General features: G+C 39.4%; 1 protein-coding gene across 2 annotated transcripts in view; it reads right to left on the bottom strand.

Moving 5' to 3' along the window:
* Nucleotides 1–582: 582 nt before the first annotated feature.
* FNIP1 (folliculin interacting protein 1) overlaps nucleotides 583–25,355 on the bottom strand; it is a 145,161-nt gene continuing 120,388 nt past the window's right edge. For both annotated transcript variants that reach the window (XM_073620691.1, XM_073620692.1), the window contains 7 exons: nucleotides 24,499–24,645; nucleotides 19,829–19,998; nucleotides 14,288–15,659; nucleotides 12,554–12,722; nucleotides 12,251–12,448; nucleotides 7,694–7,809; nucleotides 583–6,231 (listed from right to left, as the gene is read on the bottom strand). In XM_073620691.1, the coding sequence (XP_073476792.1) occupies nucleotides 6,153–6,231; nucleotides 7,694–7,809; nucleotides 12,251–12,448; nucleotides 12,554–12,722; nucleotides 14,288–15,659; nucleotides 19,829–19,998; nucleotides 24,499–24,645 (2,251 nt within the window). In that variant the 3' untranslated portion in view covers nucleotides 583–6,152. The remainder of the gene's footprint in view (nucleotides 6,232–7,693; nucleotides 7,810–12,250; nucleotides 12,449–12,553; nucleotides 12,723–14,287; nucleotides 15,660–19,828; nucleotides 19,999–24,498; nucleotides 24,646–25,355) is intronic.

The raw sequence follows: 25,355 nt of genomic DNA, 5'->3' as shown, positions 1-25,355 counted from the left end.
TTTGGCCTAAATTTCTGAAGAAATAAAATTATGCAAATAAATAATCTAACATAAACTAAGAAAAAAATGTTTCTTTTTTAATTTTCAGTCTATTTCCTTTATACGGGGGAAAAAAAAAAGAAAAAACCCAGTGGTGACTGAATGTCACCAAAAGCTCTATATTTCTCAAAAAATGCAATAAAATGTGGGTACAGTGTGCTGTGAGTAATTGTCGAAGTATGAAAAATGGCCTGGACTGGAAGAGGGTGCAACAGTACGGTATTCATGTGGTTAAAAAGAGTCACTTATAAGAACTGACATTCCTTCCATTAAAATGTAGAAATAATTTATATAGGAGACCCTTATTGAAAAGTCGAAAGCTTCCAGTTACTATTACCAGATTGTGACAAATACTAATTATCTTGAATTTTTACTATGGTAAGCTTTGGTTAAAAAAAAAAAAAAATAATAAATATATATATATATATATATATATATATATATATATATATATATATATATATATATATATATATATATATATATATATATATATATATATATATATATATATATATATATAAATATAAAAGACAACACAGGTATTGACAAGACCAAATTTATTGCACAAAAGTTGCCCACAAAATTGGGTACAGTTAATATGATACAATGCATATTATGGAAAATATTTACAAAAAACAGGAAGACTGCTCTGTACATTATACACATGGTTCATCTAAATAATTTAAGCAAGGAAATAAAGAACACCACTATTTTACAGCAATCCCTAAGAGAGCATATATTACTCACACACACGCAGACACACATAGGATGAGCCGATGTTTGCTGCCAGGGCGTTAAGACATAAATGAAAAGATTTCATTGCCAAAATTTTGGTCAACAGCAGGAAAATTGTAGAAAACATTTTAAGTACTAGAGAAGGATAAAAAGAACATTGTTAGTTTGCATTGAGTACACTTCAGTGCACAAATGATGTTATTTGCGGCAGTTTCAAAAGCATTATATACAGAGTTTGTTTTTTGTTGTTTGTGTTTTTTTTTTTGTTTTTTTAAGAAAACGATGAGCACATGAATTTCCCAGATACTTCAATTAAAAAGCAATATTATTCTTTTATAAGGTGATCATATATGGTAATAAAGTACCACCATCTCATTACCAGGTGAAATATGCAATTACTGTACACATTACTTTTTTTTTGCTGGTATTCAGAATAGGCGTTAAAACTGTTCTGCAAATGTGCACCAATTTCATGCGCAGTTATGCAAGCACTTCTTTATCTAAAATGTATATTTAAAAGGGGTTGGACTTTTATCAAAGTTGTGATAAGCCTGTTCACTTGTGTCTTCGTCAGGATCCTGATGTCTGCCCTGCTTGAACATAACACAAGTGGTCTTTTTTCCCCACAACTCTCATGACTGGATTCACAGAAATTGAAATTCATTTGCCGACATCCAATATATGGATTTCATTTGTTAGGCGTGTTAGGCATCCAATTATAAAACAAAGGAAAAAAATCTAGCTTTAGCAAAAAGTGAAAATGGTTATAAGGGAACAGTTTAGGAACTCTTATCATCTGGATAATGTGTACCAAGCATGGTTTTCCTACACAGAGATCACATTTCACAAGAACAAAAATATTAGCAAAAAACTAGTGATAACCTTTACCTCAAATGGCTGGTTTCAAAGGCTTGTAAGGACTTTTTTGAGGTCCAAACATGAAGCATGTCACGGATGTCACCGCAAAGTAGTAGCATTTATGGAAAATCCAAGAATCATTGGGTATTAACAGCTGGTGATGCCCACAGGGCTTATCTGCAAATGCAGCTTTGAAAATTTAAATATATAATCTGTTCTCTATCAACCTAAATTTTACTGCTCATTTTTCTGTACCGATAAGCTAAATTTGATGATCTAATAGACATACCGGCAGTCCCGAGTTACAAACAAGGTTCTGTAGGTTTGTAAGTTGAATTGGTATGTAAGTTGGTACATTTTTTTAAGGGCAACACCAGCCAAAATATTTTTATGTACTTTTTTTGGATAGCATTGGGAAGGGTTAGAACACCCCTGTAACATTTGTTTTGCTGTCTGTGCCCCTGTTCAGAAGATTTCACCTCACTTTCTGTCCCAATGACAATTGGTTTTTAAAAAATTTGGGTTGTTGTGGAAACAAGGATTGGTGATAAAGCTTTAGCGGAGACACATTTTCCCACAATAACTCTAACAGGAGTGAATTTCCCTTCCTAGGGGCAGATTTCCTCTCAGTTTCTGTTTTCTCCCTCCATTTATAAGTATGAATCATTTGTAAGTCAGATATTTGTAACTCAGGGACTGCTTGTATCAAGCTATCTGCCCTCAATGTTCTTAATTTGGTTATATACACGTCTCTAAATAGGTTATGCAATAGGTAATGTTATCTCTCTTCAGATCATCTTTTACAGACTGGCATTCCATTTCATAGCTCACTTGACAGAACCAACATATTGGTTAGTAGAATTTGTATGGTTTTTTTTGTTTTTTTTTATAAATCTATGTATGGTTATAACAATAAAAAAGATCAAAATATTAAATATTTAGCATCTTCCATAATGGTAATAAAAGTGAAGACTATCCCAATTATGAGCAATGAAATTTAAAATATAATCGAATTAATGTAAATGTTCGAAAAAGAAATGCTCACTAAATACAAACCATAGTCTGCAATATACTCAAAACAGGATAACAGCATAAACCAAACTGACCCTAATCCAGACATATTAAAAATTTAAAGGGGAATCAAATGCTTTTTCACAAAAATAAGAATTACACTATATTAACCTCTATTGCAGTGTGTGGGTTACATACTAAAAATGGTTTGGTCTACACAAATGTAGCTAAATCTGAGAAAAAAAATAGTTAGAGTATTAATAAGATAATTATGTTGAAATTCAAGAAGTACTGTAAAAATGTTTACAAAATATAGGTCATACTGCTTTCATGCGTGCAGCAGCACGTACACTTGTGCATATATTATATGTCTGTCTATAAATAAAACAGAGGAAAGGATATTGCTATACTAGCACTGGGGAATTATTAACAGTATTATTGCATACATCCTTTCCTTGGAGCAGATCTATATGTAGAAATTGTATATAGTGCACTCATACCCCAGCATAAAGGAGCAGTAATTAAACCAATGTCCCAATTTAATAAGTGGAACTCATTATGGGAGATTTTTACTGAAGGCCACGTATGCAGTACATGAAAAAGGGGATTTCTTTAGTGAGGTGGTCTCCAACCTCTATCTGCGTTTGAGACATGTTCAAATATCTATTAGCCAGGGTCCGAAAAACATTACTCTGCATTATGCTCAAGTCAAGTTTTTCCCGTATGTCAAAGGGAAGCAGTGACATATTCTGATGCATCTCAATAGATCTCACAACAGCTGATTGGAGGAAAGGCACACATCCTCTCTCCTCATAGGTAGAGACTTTCAGCAAGCTACTAATCTATTTATAGCATCCTCTCCAACACAAAACCCGGCTGCTTTTATCATATGTGTCAGAGAACTTGTCAGGAGTTATTATGCTGATAACAGAAGAACGGAGCAGGAGACAGCTATGGGACATAGAGAGATAAAAAAAACACTGCAGAAATATGTGCCCAGCTCAGATTTCATGAATCGGGTTTACATCCACTTTAAATGACTGAGAGGTTTAAATGTTAATCAGTTGTGCACAGAGTTTTGAAATAAGAAAATGCTTCCTTCCTGAGGCTGCCGTGAGCCTGCCAGTTGGCCCTAAGCAGACTTTGTGTACAGATCACAAACAGCAACCTAAAAAAAAGTATTTTGCAATGGCAAGGTGATGAAAATGGCAGAAGAGGTATTTCAATATAAAAGAGAAAATTTACAAAGAATTCTAAAAGTAAACTGAAGCTCAAATTATTCATTGCTGCTTTAGTACACAAGATTATTGCAGACTAGAATAATCCAAAACCTGTTTTCCATAAAATGATACGAAAGCATTGGGGCTATTAATCAAACTGTCTAATAATTCAGAGAGCTAAATCTTTTAAGGAAACAAGTTATAAAAAAATGCAGGTTGCTTGCCTGCCATGCTAACCCTCTTGCTTCAGTATTGGGTCACTCACCTGAAGCAAGTATGCGGATTTCAAACTTTCCTGATGTGCATACTTTTTTTTGACCAGAAAGTGATGAAGTCAGTCAGCTAGCATTTTCTAGACATCAGCAATTGCATCCCCCTGTACCAATCTGACAACAGGTTTGCTTTAACACATTTTAGATTTGTGTAAAAAGTAGGGTTATAGCGGAGTTCCACCCAAAAGTGGAACCTCCGCTTATCTGCTTCCTCCCCCCCTCTGGTGCAACATTTGGCACCTTTCAGGGGGGAGGGGGGAAAGGGTACCCTTTTTGACAAGTACCCTTCCCCACCTTCAGGAGACAGCACCACAGTGCCGTCCCTCGGAGGTCCGGCCCCCTTCCTCCACTGCCGGGCCAGTTAGAAAGCGCAGCACGCTTTGCACAGTAGGGAACCAGCTGTGAAGCCAAAGACTTTACTGCCTGTTTCCCTTAATGGAGATGGCAGGGGCAGCACCCGATAGCCGATCTGAAAATTGGCTGGGGTGCCAACATCACGGGCTCCCTTGACAGGTAAATGTCCATATATTAAAAGTCAGCAGCTGCAGTATTTGTAGCTGCTGACTTAATTTTTTTTTCCCAGGCGGAACACCGTTAATAGCCATAGGCATCCCTTAAAACACTAATGTGATATACCTGTAAAGCAGGGGAGCTTTCCCTTACCAACTATAGTTTACTTGGAAGATATTTATTTTAGTTTATAAAGTGCAGGAATTGTGCAGAGTTGTAAAAATTGGGAAAGCGCAGCAATATTTCAGTAACACTCTTTGAAATAATCTGTGCACGTATAAAATATGAGAAAATATGTGAATTTCGCAAACAAACAAAAAAGTCCCTAAAAAGTTCAAAAATTGCAGAAGGACTTACATGGTGAGGTCCCTCTAGAGTAACATCAGTAAAATAGAAAGGCCCCTAAAGTTAACAAATATGTAAAAATAGGGAGACAAGAAAAGTGGATGAACTACTGAGTTTACGCATTGATAACTGTGTTCCATAACTTTCCTGTATTTTTATGAGAGATTGGCACACTAATGAGGTAGTACAACATGCTAAATTCGATTTCATTAAAATGTTCCTGCTGCCCACAAAAATCATGGCTGTCATTTTGTAGGGTCAGCAAATTTTTTTTAGGAATTTCGGTCTAAGTGAAAAGTGATACACAATAACAAATGGCTGGGTTAATTGTGTGTAAGGGACAGGGGCACTTCAACATTAAAGAGGCACTGTACTTTGCCCATTCAGGTGACCGTGCCTGCAGACAGCTTACCCCGGGCTTATATACATGCTCCCCCAAAACCACTGGAGCTCTGGCTAAGAGAGTGGGACTTCCCACACTGGAACTTGGTCTTGGATGCCACAGCAGGAAGTGGCGAGGGAGCGCACCTCTGATTGGCTTCAGTACACCATTTTTGCTCTTTAATGCCTTCCTTAAGGCCAGCACAGTTCATTAAAGTGACTGAACAGTAACGTGTACGTTTATAAAATGTGCCATTTCAAAGGGTTTGATATGAAATGCATTATACATTGCCAATGGGTACAAAAAATACAGATAAAAAGCACTGCTCTCATAGAAGTCACCTGACAGAATTAGTGATTTTAGATGTTTTTTTAGTATAAAGCAAACATTTAAAGTCATCCTCAACATTTGTTCAATTCCTCTTAGTCTATTTACAATATAATCAATAACCACCCCCCAATCCCCTCAAAAAAAAAAAAAAAAGTCTCCATCATCTTCAAAATTTGGAACAGGAGTCTGAAATGTTGCTGTAAAAAGAACTCAAAATAGTGTTACTCTGAAAATGAGTATACTTTTCTTTTTGAGATTTCTGTTCAACAGTCTTCAATACTTTTGTCTGTATGACTCTCACATATACAGGAGTAAACCTTCTCCTCTGTGATTATCTTCAGGGTTTGACAGATCACAAAGTGAGCTGTCATTGTTACCAGATTCTGAAAAAATGACACTGTCTTTAATTGTACTTCTGGCAATTCAGTCCATCTAATGCAGCTTCCATTACAGAAGGATCTGAGCAACATATGGAGAGTGGGTGCTGGCAACAGCGGCAAGCAAGGGAAGATCACTTGATTCAATTCTGCAAAGAAACAAACAAAAATCACTAAATTAAATCACTGAAGAGAAATCTGACCCCCCAAGCTCCATCTTATATGTAAGGGCTCATGTATATAGACATGATAAAATACAGATATCTAGAGAGGATCTTGCTGGTAGAAATTGCATTTAATGGTCCTTAAACTGTTTCTGCTTAGAGGCCAGTATAGGCAGGGACAGATCTTGGGGATTGGAGCCCTAGAAGGCAGGGAACAGGCAGATCAGTAAGCACACAGAGAGGTTCACTGATAGAGGGCAGAGAGAGCTGTATAGGAGCTGTATAGGAAGGCACAGAAAAGCAAGGGGAGAGCTGCAAGGATGAGAGATAGAGAAGATGGGTGAACGTAGTACAGAAAAGGGCAGGAGGAACACCTGAGGGCATCACATCAGAGGGCACACAGCAGGGGACCTGATCAGCAGCACATACTGAGGTGGAAGAACTGTCACAGGGCACATTTCAGTGTGGCTGGCGACAGTGGAAAGGGTGGGGTGGACACATTTGTAATGACTGATCAGGGGTTTGTCAGCCACCAACAACAGCAATTTAATTAACCAGCAAAGTCATGGGCTTATGGGCAGAAGGAAAATCCGAGGACGCAAGGTTTACTGAGCTGGCAAGCTAGAAGCAGTTTTGCTCCGGCGTAAGCCCTACGTCCTGGGCAGCAAAAGGGTTAATACATTTTTATTACTGTAATCTGATAAGTACAGCATTAAGCAGGTGGATACTTTAGCCAGAAGGTGGCAGTGGTCATCTAAAAGCTGAAGGCTGTAATTCTTTCCAGCTAAGCCTCTTATCTTGCATGTGATCTATACATTATAGCGAACATAGGGATTGCATGATTATGAACAATTCTCATTGGTTTCTGCTTTTCAGTGGGAACTGACCAGTTGGTCAGTTGCAGTCCAGACAGCTTTCGGCTGCACTAAATATAATTTGGCACATCTGCAGCATGGAGGCATCAAGCTGGGGAACTTAAATATGGTAGGCAGAAAGGTGTTATTTATGTACAAGGGTTAAAGTGCAGTCAGATGAGACTATAAGTTTGTTGGTACATGTACAACTTGGTGCACACGATTAGTGGAACTCATCTCACCTTGTGCAAAACCGGTCTTAGACCTTGCAATCTGTTCAGCTACGAGGAACCAATATAAAAGGTTTAGGAGTTTCAGCGCTCTCGCTCTTAGGGCGGCCCCATGCGCATTTGTCGTTCCAAAGAAGCTCAGGGATCAAACTTTGGCCCTGAGCCGGGGGCGTTTTTATACACAAGTTTTGTCACATTCTCACACGTTTCGCTGCATGGCAAAAATCACACTGAGTTTGGGGTGCCATTCGTGACGATTTCACCCACGGTCGGTTCCTAATCACCCAAATGTGAACAAAGACCTTACTGTTCTTAAGCGTTGCTTTTCAGTTGATGAATGAGAATGACTCTAGAGAATCTTACCCTAACACCATGCTTAGCTCCTTTACGTGGACTCTTGTTTGTCCTTTTAGGTATTCAGACAACATTCGACTCTTGAAGTACAGCTCCTGTAACCTGTCCTCCAGGTGCATGATACACTAGAGAAAAACAAACCACTGTAAATATTTTTGACCAAAGCTCTATTACACAGGATATCACAAGACCTGTCAGTTGGGAGGGAAAAGGCAGACTTGGGGAGGTAATCTTGTATGCTATATCTTATGCTGTTTCATTCATACGTTTTCAGGAAGAACATTAGTAAATCATTGTTTTATCAAAACCAGAATACTCAGATAATATTTGCGAAATCATATGACTGAAGAAATCTGTAGCCACAGAAAGAACATTGACATTCAAAGGAAACCAACATCCCAACTAAGTAAATGAAACTTGTTAGCATAAACCTCTGCCCAGACTATGCACACTAATTGATTTACATATTCTAAACAAACAGTAAACCAGGGGTAGGCAACCTCGGCCCTCCAGCTGTTTTGAAACTACAGGTCCCACGAGACATTGCAAGACCCTAACAATGACAGGCATGACTCCTAGAGGCAGAGGCATGAAGGGATTTGTAGTTTCACCACAGCTTGAGGGCCGAGGCTGCCTACCCCTGCAGTAAACAAAGTGCTCATTCACCCCCACAGCTGAAGGGGGTTGTGGAAAAATCTTCAAAGTTCACAACATCGTTTTTTCTGCCACTTATTTTACAAGAAAATCTTGGTAGGTTGTCAAGCCCTCAAATGTAAACACACAGCAGTCGTTTCTAAGCTGCCAATAACTGACTAAAAACGGACTTTAGAGTTGTGATATTTTAGTCCTCAATGAACTACATGTGTGCTGATTATTGCACTCACAGTCCACTGACATGTCCTCCAGCTTTCTAACTGAAAGCCCATATGGAGATACTGGCGGAGAGATGGAGGAAGTGTCTGCAGGTACCCAACACTGCACTCAAGATCCACTTATTGCAAGTGCAATGCTTTGCATGCCTCTTTGGAAAAAATAATAAATGCACATTTTTTTCCTGCAAAAATATGTGCATTTATTATTTTTTCCTCAAATGTGACCCTTAGCCTTTAAAATGATTGTAAGGCTTTGTTTTATTTAAACAAACATGTCATACTTCCCTCCAATGTGCAGTTCGTTTTGGCCCAGATTCTTGTCTCCTGGGGTCCCCTGGCGGCTCTCGCGGCTCCTCCTCGCATCATATAATCCCTAGGAGAAGCGCTCTCCCGGGGGGTTACCTTGCGGACGCGCTCCCGAGTCCAGCATTCAGCGTCCATAATGTACACCGAATGTAGGACTTGGTCATTGTATTTGCTTGACAGCAGCGGGAGCCAATGGCTGCGCTGCTATCAATCTATCCAATCAGGACACAAGCCGGAGCTGGTGTGCTCGTTGTTGTGAATTTCAAGGCTCAGGTAACGAGCCGAGATTAGGAGCACTCTCTTAAAAGGCAGTGCTCCTAATCTCAGCTTGTTATAGTGCCTTGAAAAAGTATTCATACCCCTTGAAATTATTGGTATTTTATGTGATAGACCAAAACAAAGTGGCACATAATTGTGCAGTGAAAGGAAAATGATTAATGGTTTTCATTTTTTTTTACAAATATCTGAAAAGTGTAGCGTGCATTTGTATTCAGCCTCCTTTACTCTGATACCCCTAACTAAACCCCAGTGGAACCAATTGCTATCAGAAGTCACCCAATTAGTAAATAGAGTCCACCTGTGCGTAATTTAATCTCAGCTGTTCTGTGAAGCCCTCAGAGCTTTGTTGGAGAACCTTAATGAACAAACAGCATCACGAAGGCCAAGAAACACACCAGACAGGTCAGGTCAGGTAAAGTTGTGGAGAAGTTTAAAGCAGGGTTATGCCCCGTAGACATGATCGGATTTTCCGACAACAAATGTTGGATGTGAGCTTGTTGGCTGAAAATCCGACTGTGTGTATGCTCCATCGCACATTTGTTGTCAGACTTTACGCCAACAAATGTTGGCTAGCAGGTTCTCAAATTTTCCTCCAACAAAACTTTGTTGTTGGAATTTCTGTTCGTTTGTACACAAGTCCGACGCACAAAAGTTCACGCACGCTCGGAATCAAGCAGAAGGAGCCGCACTGGCTATTGAAGACTATTAAAAGAGTATGGCACAACTGCAAACCTACCAAGAGATGGCCGTCCACCTAAACTGACAGTCCAGGCAAGGAGCACAATAATCAGAGAAGCAGCCAAGAGGCCCATGGTAACTCTGGAGGAGCTGCAGAGATCCACAGCTCAGGTGGGAGAATCTGTCCACAGGACAACAAACAGTCATGCACTTCACAAATCTGGCCTTTATGGAAGAATGGCAAGAAGAAAGCCATTGTTGAAAGAAAGCCATAAGAAGTCCTGTTTGCGAGAAGCCATGTGGGGGACAAACATGTAGAAGAAGCTGCTCTGGTCAGAGGAGGCCAAAATTGAACTTTTTGGCCTAAAAGAAAAATGCTGCATGTGGCAGAAAACTAACACTGTACATCACCCTGAATACACCATCCTCACGTGAAACATGGTGGTGGTAGCATCATGTTGTGGGGATGCTTTTCTTCAGTAGGGACAGGGAAGCTGGTCAGAGTTGATGGGAAGATGAATGGAGCCAAATACAAGGCCATCTTAGAAGAAAACCTGTTAGAGTCTGCAAAAGACTTGAGACTGGGGTGAAGGTTCAACTTCCAGCATGACAATGACCCTAAACATACAGCCAAAGCTACAGTGGAATACAAATGCATGCCACACTTTTCACATATTTATTTGTAAAAACTGTTAAAAACCATTTATCATTTTCCTTCCACTTCACAATTATGTGCCACTTTGTGTTGGTCTGTCACATAAAATCCCAATAAAATACATTTACGTTTTTGCTTGTAACATGACAAAATGTGCAAAATTTCAAGGGGTGTGAATACTTTTTCAAGGCACTTTATCTGTATAAAAGACACCTGTCCACAAAAGCAATCAATCCGATTCCAATCTCTCCACCAAGACTAAAGAGTTGTCCAAGGATGTCAGGGATCAGATTGTAGACCTACACAAGGCTGGAATGAGCTACAAGACCATCGCCAAGCAGCTTGTTAAGAGGGTGACAACAGGTGGTGTGATTATTCGCAAATGAAAGAAACACAAAATAACTCTCAATCTCCCCCGGTCTGGGGCTCAATGTAAGATCTCCCCTCTTGGAGTTTCAATGATCATGAGAACAGTGAGGAATCAGCCAAGAACTACACGGGAGAATCTTGTCCATAATCTCAAGGTAGCTGGGACCATAGTCACCAAGAAAACAATTGGTAACACACTACGCCTTGCAGGACTGAAATCCTCCAGCGCCCACAAGGTCCCCCTGCTCAAGAAAGCACAGGCCCGTCTAAAGTTTACTAATGAACATCTGAATGATTCAGAGGAGAACTGGTTGAAATTGTTGTGGTCAGATGAGACCAAAATCAAGCTCTTTGCCATCAACTCAACTCGCCGTGTTTGGAGGAGAAGGAATGCTGCCTATGACCCCAAGAACACAATCCCCCACCATCAAACATGGAGGTAGAAACATTATGATTTGGGGGTGTTTTTCTGCTAAGGGGACAGGACAACTTCACTGCATCAAAGGGACAATGGACGGGGCCATGTAACATCAAATCTTGGGTGAGAACCTCCTTCCTTCAGCCAGGGCATTGAAAATAGGTCATGGATGGGTATTCCAGCATGACAATAACCCAAAACACACGGCCAAGGCAACAAAAGAGTGGCTCAAGAAGAAGCACATTAAGGTCCTGGAATTGCCTAGCCAGTCTCCAGACCTTAATACCATAGGAAATATGTGGAGGGAGCTGATGGTTCAAGTTACCAAATGTCAGCCTTGAAACCTTAATGACTTGGAGAGGATCTGCAAAGAGGAGTGGGACAAAATCCCTCCTGAGATGTGTGCAAACCTGGTGGCCAACTACAAGAAACGTCTGACCTCTGTGATGGTCAACAAGGGTTTTGCCACCAAGTATTAAATCGTGTTTTGCGAAGGGATCAAATATTAATTTAACTCATTAAATGCAAATCAATTAATAACTTCTTTGAAATGCGTTTTTCTGGATTTTTTTTGTTGTTATTCTGTCTCTCACTGTTAAAATAAACCTACCCTTAAAAATTATAGAATGATCATTTCTTTGTCAGTGTAAAAAAATCAGCAGGGGATTAAATACTTTTTTTCCCCCTCACTGTATGTATATATACATATAGAGATATATCTATCTATATATATCTTGGAGTGCGTCCTGAAAAAAAAAAAAAAAAAAAAAAAATTTATATATATATATATATATATATATATATATATATATATATATATATTTTTTTTTTTTTTTTTTTTTTTTCAGGAGGACACACTCAGATATAATGGTGGGCGGGGATTGGGGGCAGGGATTTGAGACCGAAGGAAAAGTAGAAATACATTTCTAACATATATAGAATAAAATTTATACAAACAAAATACAAAAGATGAAGGCAAGTTTACTTACGAAATTTGCTGACAGATTGTGTTTGTAAAGTTGGAGGGTGGAATGAAGCAGGCCGGAGACCAGGCTGGATACCAGCACTTCCTTGCCTAGCTTATTGTCTGTTGTCCTTCTCTGGCTACTAGCAACTTGTACAGACCACTTGTCTACGTCTGCGATAATGCAGACAGCCTCTGCAATGGGCTCATCCAAAACTGGATGCTACACAATAAATGAGAGAACAAAACACATCAGTAAGTAAATATGACATTTAAAGGACATGAATAATAATGTTTACGGTATTTGACATATGATATGCCTACATACCTGTACAGCATGTGACAGATCTGACATTAGGCACTGCCTCAACTTCTCCTCACTTGGTATTCCTTGCAGAACAAAGTCTGGTACATAAGATGCACAGTAGCCTGCTAATAAGGATCTTCCAAAGTTGGCAATATTAGGCTTCACACAATTGACTTCCACCAGCTTTGACCTAAATGAAGATTAGCATACGGGAAATGTACTTAGAAATATTTTTCTGTGTGAGAGCTTTTATATTATATATATATATATATATATATATATATATTTTTTTTTTTTTTAAATAAGCTGTAAAGCGGGCTACCACCAACAGATAATATCTTAAGGTAACACTAAACTCGGTCTTTAAAAAAAAAAAAAAAAATATTGAATTATTTGTTTTCTTAGTTAAAAAAAAAGTACCTTCTACTGTTCTTTTCACTTTTTTTTTTTCTTCACATCTCTTATCAGACTTCCTGTTATAGGGCGGCTATATTTGTTCTTCATGCTGCCACTGTATGTAGGTGTGTAGTCACCCTTTCTTGCTAGGGACTATGGGGTTTATTTACTAAAGCTGAAGAGTGCAAAATCAGGCTCACGTCTGTATAGAAACCATCAGCTTCTAAACTCAGCATGTTCAGTTAAGCTTTGGCAATAAAACCTGGAAGCTGATTGGTTTCTATGCAGAAGTGAGCTTGATTTTGTACTTTCCAGCTTTAGTAAATAAACCCCTATGTGTAGTATGCCTAGAGCAGTGTAAATGACCGCAACTAACGTCCACTGCTTGTTCCAAACAAATGGAAGTGAGGAGGGAAAAGGAGATGTTTTTGAGCTTGACGTTACAAAGAGGCAGAAAAAATACAGGAAGAAACAATTTCATAAATAATTGTTTACAAGGCAACAAAAAAGAAAATATGTATGGATGAATTTGGGGGAAAAAATTATATTTAGTGTCACTTTAATATGGCAGGGATGCTTGCATGTTAACTTGATCTGTTTGTTTATTTCTGCAATTCAAAATGTGTGAAACCAGAAAATTTCCCTGAATGAAAAGCATAGAAACTACCTGACCAATGAAAATACCCCAACGCATTATCAGCTACTTAAAACTGTCATTATTGCCATGCTCACAAAACAAGAGCTGACATATTATAAGCTTCAAAAAGGTAGTGTACATATCTGCAATAGAAAAATCTGTTTCATCACTGTGTGGCATAAAACAGATCCAAAGGATAAAGCTGGTCATACAGTAGTAGAATTTAATTGAATTTTTTTGTTTCAGGAACACTCGCTCGATTTTTTAATCATCAGTGTGGTCAAAACGTTGTTCATTTTAAACCACAGTGCTGAGAAAATTTGAAGGAGCAGGGTGGATTTTTTTTTTCCAACAAACAAATTTCTAGCAGTGTATGTGTTAACAGTGTAAGCACTTTCGAAGGACATTCGTCAAGCCATCAAATGTACCAAGAATTTTCATACGAATGTTTGTATACTTTGTGAAGTCCATGAAAAACTGTGGGTGGGTGTATGACCCACTTCAGGGATAGAACAATGAAGTAATAATAAATATAGTAAAAACACCAGATATACTGTTTGTACCTGTAAAGCTCAAAAAGCTTTCCATAAAAATGGGCATAGTGGAAAAAATGTCTATTCAAAAGAAACAATTTCACAGGTTATATCTCATATATACTGTATCTGTATTAACCTAGGAGATAGAAAAGGAACTACATGAATGTTAGGTGCTGATATACATACCCCGGGAAAGTAATCTCCTCTTCTTCCATCCAGTCTACTTGTTCTGCCCCGTAGTAGTTAATACTTGGTGCATGAAGCTCGTGACCTGTGTCCTCACTCTCACTGTCACCAAGGGCACTATCTGAACTTTCGTTCCTCGGAATGTCCCAGTCAGCACCCACCACAACCTTATTCTCAGATTTTTCTTTATCCCCATGGGGGACAGATACAGAGACTTTGTCTCTTTGGTCCTGTTCAACGCAGCAGTTTTTGCATAAATTTGGAAGAACAGAAGTGTTTACATTACTAGGTGCTTTATTTGTTTCACACAGTCTTTGTGAGCACCCTGTATTCTTTTGTTTTGCCTGTGGAATATCATCAATTATTTTTGCCTCAATAGAACCATCTTCTGGAAAGTACTCATCAAACATGCTAATGTTCTCTTGATGAAAAGGATTCCAGTTTTGAAGCTTGCTTGCCACCCTGGAAAGCTTCTCACTCGGCATACTACTTTTTTGGTCCTCAGCACTCTGCGTTGCTACACTGACAGAATCAGAAACACGTGTCCTCTGTTCCTGCACCGGTTTCAGATGGTGCTTCTGGATCTGATCCACTACATTTTGGCTTTTTATTTCTATATCAGAGTCTGGTGACATAGAATCCCCTATCTGAAACTTCACCTTGTTGAGAAGCTGACCAGCACCGCACGGCATTGCTGCAGTTGGGATCTTATCTGGAGGTTTCTTCTCTATGCAGATTTCATTAGTTCTCATACCTTTTACTGATAGACTTTCCTCATGCAAGTTCTCATTTTCCACCACTTGAACTGATGGCTCTAGGCATGCAATCGACAAGGAGCATTTCTCTAGTGGAGCTGCTCGAATGTTAATGACAGTCTCTATTTTTGTTTCCAGGCAAGTTCTTGATTTGTCTTTGTAGACTTCAGTATAACCAGCAACTTCTTGGCTGGATGTCTGGCTTACACTGGTATCTGCTTCCAATGATTCTTTCACTGACCTTGGAGGGTCCTCCTTTTCCTCTTGTGATTCCTGCTGGTCAGTAATGGGGCACTGGCAGCAGCAACATTTATTTTCAGAAGTCCTTGTTTCATTTGAATCATTGTTTAGCAGGCAGCCCTTATTCTTGTGCATTGTAATGAGCACATAGTCTGACTCCTCCACTTCACCCTTTTGCAGCATTGTAGTGATCACTGTACCAGGCATAACGATGGCTTCATCCTCGCCATTCTCCAGGAGGTGGGTCTCTTGAAGTTCTGAACACCTTATAAAGTAGGTGAGGAAATAAAGTAGCCTTTGCACAAGATCTTGCCTTTTCCCAACAACAACTGTTCTTGCTAATCGCACTGGTGACCCAATAGCTCCATACAAATCTCCTAAAGAAAACACATATATTTTATTACTCTAAAAGAAAAACTATCATACAAAGTATAGGTTTGACTTATGTTTATTAAATTGCTTTCCAACTGAAGGCCCTCTTGGGTGAGTATTTGGTTGTTTTATATTTTTACAATTTTTGGAGGGTTGGTGCAAATAAAGAGCTGACACAATGCAAATCAAAGCTCTGTGTAACTACTGCTACCATATAATCATTGCCTGTGTTTCTTGAATTCGTAAGAGGAAGGTTAGAGCACCGATGGCATATTTGTAAGCATAAACACTATTGAAAAAAAAAAAAAAAAAAAAAACTAAAAATTGATATATTTTAATTTCCTAAGAAAAAAAAATATTTACTAAAACAAACAATTTAAATGAACAGTGCATTGGAAGATGGCATTTGGGGACTATCACATTTATGATCATTTCTTTCCACTGCTCTTTAAAGAACACATGTTATATGTAGGAAACTTCAGACTAAAATACTGCAAAATGTCTATTTTTTACTACTGAGCACAACCCAATAGATTTATTACATCTAAAAACCAGAAAGTGAGGGTGAGTGTTTTCTTACCGTGTCACTTGTGGATTTTTGAAGAACAGCACCATGACTTGTCAACTGAAAGCCACAAGTCTTTGCAGTGGGGACATGCACATTTGATAGTTTTCTATCAAATCAACTTTTCACAAATATAAGGAAGCATTTCTGGACTGTTCTGGACACACCTCACACCACACCATGCTGTGCATTATATACTCCTTCCTCTGCATTCAGTAAATACTACTAGCACTCTGCATGCCATTCTGTACACACATGTTCTTTGTGCACTGAATTCATCAAGTCCCTCATCCCTCTGATATCAAACTTCTCACTCTACGTGGTGTTTATATTTAAAATGCAAAAAAAAAAAAAAAAAAGGCTATATGCAAGCTCCCCCTCACATGGAGGAAAAGGAAATATTTTTCTATAATACTATTCTATAATACATACACTAACCAAGATAGGATAAATTAACCACTTCAGGATAGAGAGGCTGCTCAAACATAGGCTGTAAGAAACAGGTCAGCAATTTGTCAAGTAGGTTCCTTATCTGACGGCGCTGCAGGTCCTTACGATGATTTCAATTATGTCACAGGAATGCAACTCAATTATACTTTAATTACATTCACTATAGGCTAGTACTTATAAGGTTACATTTTTTGGAAGGATATCTATCTTTCTATATATATATCTATATAGATATATACGCATATTCCTTTACTTGCTTTGAAGGGGGTATTCAGGTGTGGGAGCTGTGGGAATGGATATACGTAAAAAAACACTCAAAAAAGGTAGTTTACTATTTAACAATTTTTCTTTTCTGCCATATTCAAAAACAACCATAGATGGCAGCACAGCTCACAAAATCAATATAACCATGCCACACCCAACAAAGCTGCTAAACTGACAGTACAATCTCCAGCTCTTAGTTGTTTGCTGTAATGCATTCGTGCTATTTGCTTGCTAAAATGTTATATTTTAAATATCTCTCTCAATCATTCATCTCTCTCTCTATATATATTTATATAGCTATTTTACTGGTTGTAAGTGTATACTCACTGTGCTGTAACCCCCTTGTAATTATATATATATATAAAGGAACACCGGTCATGTTAAATGATGTTGCAGGCAGCACAACGTTCTCCGCGGCTTCTCCAGACCCTTTCACATCTGTCACATGTGCTCAGGGTGAACCTGCTCTCATCCGTGAAAAAAAAAAGGGTGCCAGTGGCAGGCCTGCCAATTCTGGTGTTCAATGGCAAATACCAATAGAGCTCCATAGTACTGGGCAGTGAGAACAAGGCCCACTAGAGAAACTTGGACCCTCAGGCCACCCTCATGAAGTCTGTTTCTGATTGTTTGGTCAGAGATATTTACACCAGTGGCCTGCCGGAGGTAATTTTTTAGGGCTCTGGCAGTGCTCATTCTGTTCCACTATGCACAAAGGAGCAGATACCGGTCTTGCTGATGGGTTAACCACTTGTCGACCGGCTCATGCCGATATAGTCGGCAGAATGGCTCTCCTGCGCAAACTGACGTACCTGTACGTCAGTTCGTAAAAGCAGGAAAGCGAGTGTGCGTGTGCCACGGGAGCGTGCCCGAGGGTCCTGCGGATTCAATATCCATCGGCGGCCTGCGAACGCGGAAAAGAGAGGCAGAACTGGGAACTGCCTATGTAAAAAAGGCATTTCCCGTTCTACCTAGTGACATGACAGGGATCTTCTGTTCCCAGTGATTGGGAGCAGTGATCTCGTCATGTTTTAGTAAGCCCACCCCCCCTACAGTTAGAACACGCTGAGGGAACAAACTTGACCCCTTGATTGGCCCCTAGTGTAAACTCCTTCCCTGTCAGTGTCATTTTTACAGCACTGATCAATGTAATAATGTCACTGGTCCCCAAAAAGTGTAATTTGGGGTCAGATTTGTCCGCCAAAATGTCACAGTCCCGCTAAAAATTTGTAGAGCGCCGCCATTACCAGTAAAAACAATAAAAAAAAAATAAAAGTCCCTAAATCAATCCCATAGCTTGTAGATGCAATAACTTTTGCGCAAAACAATCAATATACGCCCATTGCATTTGTTTTTACCAAATATACGTAGAAGAATATATATCAGCCTAAACTGATGAATACATTTGTTTTTTTATATTTTTTTTTGGATATGTATTATAGCAGAAAGTAAAAAAAATAGTTTTTTTTTTTCAAAATTGTCGCTCTTTTTGTTTATAGCACAAAAAATAAAAACCGCAGAGGTGATCAAATACCACCAAAAGAAAACTATTTGTGGGGAAAAAAATTCCGTCAATTTTGTTTGGGTACAGTGTTGCACAGCTGTGCAGCTGTCAGTTAAAGCGACACAGTGTCATATCGCAAAAAATGCTCTGGTCATTAAGGGGGAAAAAAACTTCCAGGGCTGAAGTTGTTAAGGACCTTCTACGGCCCTATCCACCTCTCCTAGAGTAACTACCTGTCTCCTGAAATCTCCTCCATTCTCGAGACTGTGCTGGGAGACACAGCAACCCTTCTGGCAATGGCACAATGTGCCATCCTGGAGGAGTTGCCTGTACAACCTCTATAGGGCCCAGGTATCGCCTCATGCTCAGTAGTGACACTGACCCTAGCCAAATGCAAAACTAGTGAAAAACAGTCAGAAAAGAGGAGTAGAGAAAAAAAAATGTCAGTGGCCTCCACCTGTAAAACCATTCCTGTTTTGGAGGTTGTCTCTTTTGTGTCATCTAGTGTACCTGTTGGTAATGTCATTAACACCAAAGCAACTGAAACAGCCCCCTCTGCTACCTAACTGACCAGATCAATATCCCAGGAGTTTAAATGACTTGATGCTATACTCGGATTAAAAAGTTTTCCTTTTTTTGAGCTCGCCCCCACCCCCTTTACTGACCGGCCAGGCTGCGTGCTTGGATAAGGGTCTGGTATGGATTTTGGGGGGACCCCCACGCCGTTTTTTTTGGCGTAGGGGGTTCCCCTTAAATTCCATATCAGACTGAAGGGCCTGGTATGCTCTTGGAGGGGGAACCCATGCCGATTTTTTATTTAAAATTTGGCATGGAGTTCCCCCTCAAGATTATCAGAGCACAAGTCGCATACCAAAGTCGGATCATGCAAGACGGTGATCCGACTTTGATCCAACTTCAATGATAGTCAATGGGCTGAAGTAGGATCAAAGTCGGACCAAAGTAGTACAGGGAGCATTTTCAAAATCGGACCAACTTGTGTCGGACCAGTTAAGACGGCTCCCGTAGGGAAACATTGATTTTCACACGTCATGCGACACGAGCTCCCAATATCGGAGCATTTGGCGCACCAGTGTAAACCCGGCCTTATACAAGGGTTGTCACATGAAAAGAGATAATAAAATATTTACAAAAATGTGAGGGGTGTAATTTTGTGAGATACTGTACTATACACAAACGTTATTTTCTGTACAACACTAGCATCAAAAGGTAACATTATTTCATTATTTTTTTTTATGTTCTAGCTTATATGCCATATTGAATTTTGCAGTAGTTCCTGATTACTCAGCCTAAAGCTAAAGAGGGGTGCTGAAGATCTTGTCACTGGATGCAGGAGAGTTACACGTGAGAGGCAGCAATACCTGTTCAGGACTTACCTAGCTGTGCCCAAAGAGGGTTGTACGGGTGGGTCTTTGCCAACATATTCACACTTTGTGACGAGTGCTTTTCTAGAAAGATTTTAATTGGTGGTTGCCCGTTGGGCATGACTGTTGGTACCCAGGCAAGATGATTTGTGAGGACAGCTGTAAGGAGCGCTGGAAGGAACCTGTAAGAAGGAAAAGGTCACAAACATCTTTAAACCTCTTTTTTTCCCCCTGATTACCAATTAAAAATATGAAACAGTTAAAGTTATCAAACTTGGGACTGTTTACACACACTCATACACAAAGGTGTTAAATGAATAGCCCAGTGCTCACTAGGTTTCTAAATCAAAATCAAATATCTGCCTTCATTTTCTAGAACCACAACATAAAAACTATAGCTGGAATTTTAATAGTTCATGTGACCAAATCCTCCACTACTCTGATAATCCAGATTTACAGCCTACGCTTTTGTTTATGTTATGATCGGTTACTAGTATATACAGATTTTAATAGGTGTTTTAATATGGTTTACCATACAGTGTGAACCCATTTGTTTCCCCTAAAGGTTAGAAACCCAGCCATTTCTGAGTTTGCCAACTGTATTTAGTAATGCAATCTATGCGCAATGAGTTAATATTTAAAGAAGAAACACCCCAGGGCTTTCATTTAGCGGTGCTAACAACAGGATTATGATCTGAAACTAACTACTATAGAGGAGCAGGGGAATACATGACATGTGGAGAGCAAACTAATGATAAATGTGACCATCGATTTAGCTGATCTAACCATCTATGGAACAATTAATTGCAGTTCAGGAGAAGAAAACACTGACTTATAGGTTTATCAATTGTTACAAGCATTTTTATTTTATGCTTTAACTGCCTCTTTTGGTGGCAGAGTGACAGATCTAACTCAATCCAATTAAAGAGACAGCAAAGTCCATAAAAACAAACATTTCATTCTACCAAAAACTTTTTCATTAAAGATGAGCTGGGCTGGCAGGCAAAGCCTGCTGAATCAGCAAACTGTCACCTTTTGCGGTTTAGACAACCGATAGAAGGGAAGAGGGGTAAGCTGTAGTCAGATCTGCCTACAAACAGATTTATATTCAAAGTAAAAAGTAGATGCTAAAAAAAAAAAAAAAAGCAAAAATAAAGTGCTTATAGTGTTCCTAATTACTCTGGAACATTTTCAAAAATAAACCATATGTAAGCACAGATATACAGAGAGAGGGATGTGACAGTGGAACTGACACTTGGCACACAAAATCTCTCCTAGTGTCACATGATTAGCTAGCCTGCCCTGCCTTGGCTCTACACTGGAAGATAATATGCTTGGTCTAAAAGAGTATACAGGATTTAGTAGCAAAAATAAGCAAGCTTGATTGATAGACTATTTATTATACCCACTTAAATCCTGGATGCCTGTCAAACAAATGGTGCTGAAAAAGTATCACTGTGTAAACATAGCCAGCTTTATTTTTACTGCATCTAAATACTGAAAACATTTTTTTTTGTTTTAGAGTGGGTAAGGATTAGAACTCCTGACAGGTAGTATTGCATTCAGCAGCTCAGTAAAAGAGATTCATTCACATCCTGTCTGGGAGAAAAGTTAGGGAAAGAATCTCTCTAGCAGGAAGTAAACCCATTTCAGCTTTTATTGTTGTCCGTTATTGTTTTTTATTGTTCTCACCCTGTAAAGGTTGACCCCAGAACAGAAAGCAAGGGTAAAATCTGACGGGGGTTCTAACCTTTCCCCATTCTATCCAAAACTAATAAAAAAAAATTTTAAAAATGGGGGGAAGATACCCTTAAATATCCCAGTTGTAATTTTATAAAAATACAACCAACTAAAACGCTCAGATGATCTTGGAAAACATTATAGATTTGGACAATGGTATACAGAATAAATGCCATATTTTAGCCACATATCCTATTTCAAATTTTAATACTATTGCAAAAATTACAAAATCTAGTAAGCGCTAGTTCACACCATAGAAACGCAGTCCGGATGAGATTCAAATGCTTTCCTGTCTTCGTGTTTTTGACGCATTTTTGGTGCGTTTTTTGATGCAGTCCAGTGCATTTTCCCCCCTGTTTTTTCTTAACCTCAGATAATGACATGTGTGCGTTAGGTGTGTTCTGGTGTGTTCAAGTGCTTTTTTGATGCGATTTACACCGTTGCAGTATAGTCCAGTGCAGGAAAAACCGGAACGCACTGGAACCACAAGCACTGGTGTGAACTATGCCATTGAAAACCATATAACCATGCATTTTTAATGCAGAAAAAAAAAAAAGGCACTGGACTGAATGTGGTGTGAACTGGCCCTAAAAGAGCAGTAGTAATATCTCCTGAGCCCTGACCGCCCTTGCATCGCTGTACAGCTGGGAGTCTTAAGCTTACCTTATTTGCAATGTAAGACATTTGTAAAGGTAAATATCCCGTAAAGTATCTATAATAGTTAAAATAAGACAAACAGCAACATGGCAAGTGCTGCAATCAATCATAAAATCTACTCTTCACAGTAGGAATACAATGCACTGCTGAATGCTGAAATTTTCTTGGCTTATAATGGTTTAGTGCACATAAGTGCTCTTTGCAATATGTATTTAAAAAAATGGCCACTCTTTTCCCCCCAGCACTATTTGTCTATTTAGACTGGGCTTGTTGTGCAGGTCACAGTGTAGATTAAAATACTCTGGACTTTAGCTATTTACCACGTGGCATACTTGGAAAACCTTTAGAGCTGGAGCTCTTCCCATGCCTAAAAATAACTACCAAACCGTAATAATGAAAACCCTTTTTTGTTTTGTACCCTCACTCTTTATCTCCCAGAGTAAGAAATTTGACAATTAATCAACTGTAGCTAAACAATGAGGGTCCGTGCACACTAGGTGGCAGAAAAAAATGTCAGAAGTGGCACTTGAAACAGCGTTAGGAGCATCAAGTGTTTTTTCTGTCTGAAAGCTCCTCTCAAAAACGCACTTGCAATGTTTTTTGGGGTTTATTTTCAGCCTGTAACTGCTCATCTACAAATATGCCCATCAATGCCCATATGTGCATGTATGCATAGGCTAACATTGTGTTGCTTCTACAGGCTGAAAAAAATGACAAATACTTGTATAAGCAGCAGTTTTATGCCCAGTGTTCATGAGGCCTAATTCATGACTTCTGTTAGTAGTACTGGAAGTAAAGTTGCCCATACATGTCATTCAACCATCAGAAATCCTCTCGCTGAACTTCCCCGCTGTCAGTATACATTGATCAGTGCTGCAGTCTATAGCCTGCAGTGCTGATCGATCAGCTAAAATCCGACAGGGTGGTTTAACAAGTGTCGATCGGGGGAACAACTTCTGTTCAACCAAGGTGACAATACAAGGATCAAAATTTGGTCCGTCCCTGCTTAAATTGGCAAGATTTTGATTTGTGTATGGCCAGCTTAAAAGAGAAGCTCCAGCCATTTTTGAGTTTATTAAAAGTCAGCAGCTACAAAAACTGTTGCTGCTGACTTATAACTCACCTGTCCCAGAATTCAGCAATTTTCTCACTGGCGTCGTCCCTTCCCTTCATCCTCTTTCCCCGGCGCCGACCTGTCAACTGTGGACACCCGACTGCGACAGTTTGTGGCTTTGCAGCTGGGTGTCCGCCACGCATTGAGAATAGTCCTGCAGTCGTCTGGGACCTGTAACGTGTGCCAGATGAATGCGTGGAAGGGGGTGGGGAAATGGAGAACTTGCCCAGGTGACCTGAGTGGAATTGAGAGTGGGTACCTATCAAAACCAGGTACCTGCTCCCCCAAACAAAAAGTGTCATTGGGAGAAGAGGAGGCCATAAAGCGAAACTTCCCCTTTTGGGTGGAGCTCCACTTTAAAGCACTACAGTAATAAAAGATAAAGCCAAACAGGATTATCAGGTAATATATTCTCTTTAAAAATACTACAGACAGACAAGGAACAAGGTGAATACTTTTCTGCTGCCTGCACAGCCAAACGTCCTCTGTTGAGAAGAATTATCCTCTTATCAGAAAAGAACATCGATTGTTGATCGCCTGATCCCAAGCTGCACTCAGCGGTTCCTGCTGACCCTCCATGTCACTACATTTAAAAGTTCCTAGATACCTTTGTTCTTTTAGGAATTGTACACTTTAATGTTAGCCCTTTAAAGAGTGATCTACAGTGATTTGCTTTTCAGAGGGCACTTTACTGGCAGTGAGGACACATTATGTAATCTCCTCTCCACCTGCTTTAATCCCTAAAACCTGCAGCACTGTGATACAACCGTGTCCATTGCATGTGGTTGCAGTTCGCCCCCATTCAGTAAGATGCGCTGCATCCGATGAATGATACTGCATGTTTTTACCGCTCCTCAACCGTGTAAAAGAAGACTTACATGCACCTTTTAGGATTTTGACATCATCTTTTTCCAGGTCCTGCCTCTGATTACTAGATTACATGGATGGAATCTAGGAACAGAAGAGTTACCTAGTAATAACCTGCACCTTTGGGAATACAGAAGCTGCTTACTAGCCACACAGCACTGCGGAATGTAAACAAAGTGGGTCTAGGCAAAAAGAGCAGCTGCCAAATGCCTATTGTAATTTTTGAACGTAAAAATGTAAATTTGAACACAACTATTTTATATATGCATTTTTGGAACTGTAACAATGAACTGTAAATACGTACTGATTCTTTGATGTGTATTCCATGAGGAAGGCAAACTCCTTCATAAATCGCTGACAAAGGTGATTTTTCTCTGGTGATCCAGACATCATTGTTAGCCAAACAGGTTCCGATATTCTGGGCATGGTGTACAGATTACAGATCGTTGTCCTGTATATGGTAAAAACACAAAAGCAATTAAGATATTTTTTTCTATTAGACTACATAAGAATAGTACATCAACAACTATGTAAATAATTCATTATACAAACTAAAAATACTGGTAATCAAATAGCCATAATCAATTTTTACCACAGGAATTTGCAGAATGTTTGGAATTTACGTGAATTAACTGATTCCTAAAGAGGAAGTAAAGTCTTCCTCTTTAATTGTACCCTACAGGTAAGCCTATAATAAGGTTTACTTGTAGGTACTGTAAATATCTCCTAAACCTGTACAGTTTAGGAGATATTTACTATATATGTTACCGCCGACATAATCAGCGTATACGCACTGACCGGCGGCACCCGCACGCATGCAAGGGAATGACGTCATCGCGGCTCCGGCCAATCACAGCGCCGGAGCCCGGGAGCAACTCCGGGAAATATGTCGGCCGTTGGAGTGGAGTGCGGGCAGCACTGCAGGGCATCGTTCTAAGATAAGTATGTCATAATGAGCTAGTAAGCGATGTATACTAGCATACTAGCTCATTATGCCAAAACTATGTAATATGAGGGCAAACCTAAACAATTCAGACAGGCCCTTGTACTAAATAGTTAATGGTAGATCTAAAAAAGATTGTACAACAAAATTGTATAGTGCATGGTCAGCTTTAGATGGACTTGCCTAACAAATTACAGCAGTTACTGAACCAGTTATTT

The sequence above is a fragment of the Aquarana catesbeiana genome, linkage group LG03 (assembly GCF_042186555.1).
Source record: "Aquarana catesbeiana isolate 2022-GZ linkage group LG03, ASM4218655v1, whole genome shotgun sequence".
NCBI classification, from domain to species: domain Eukaryota; kingdom Metazoa; phylum Chordata; class Amphibia; order Anura; family Ranidae; genus Aquarana; species Aquarana catesbeiana.
This window is presented reverse-complemented; position numbering and strand designations above follow the sequence as displayed.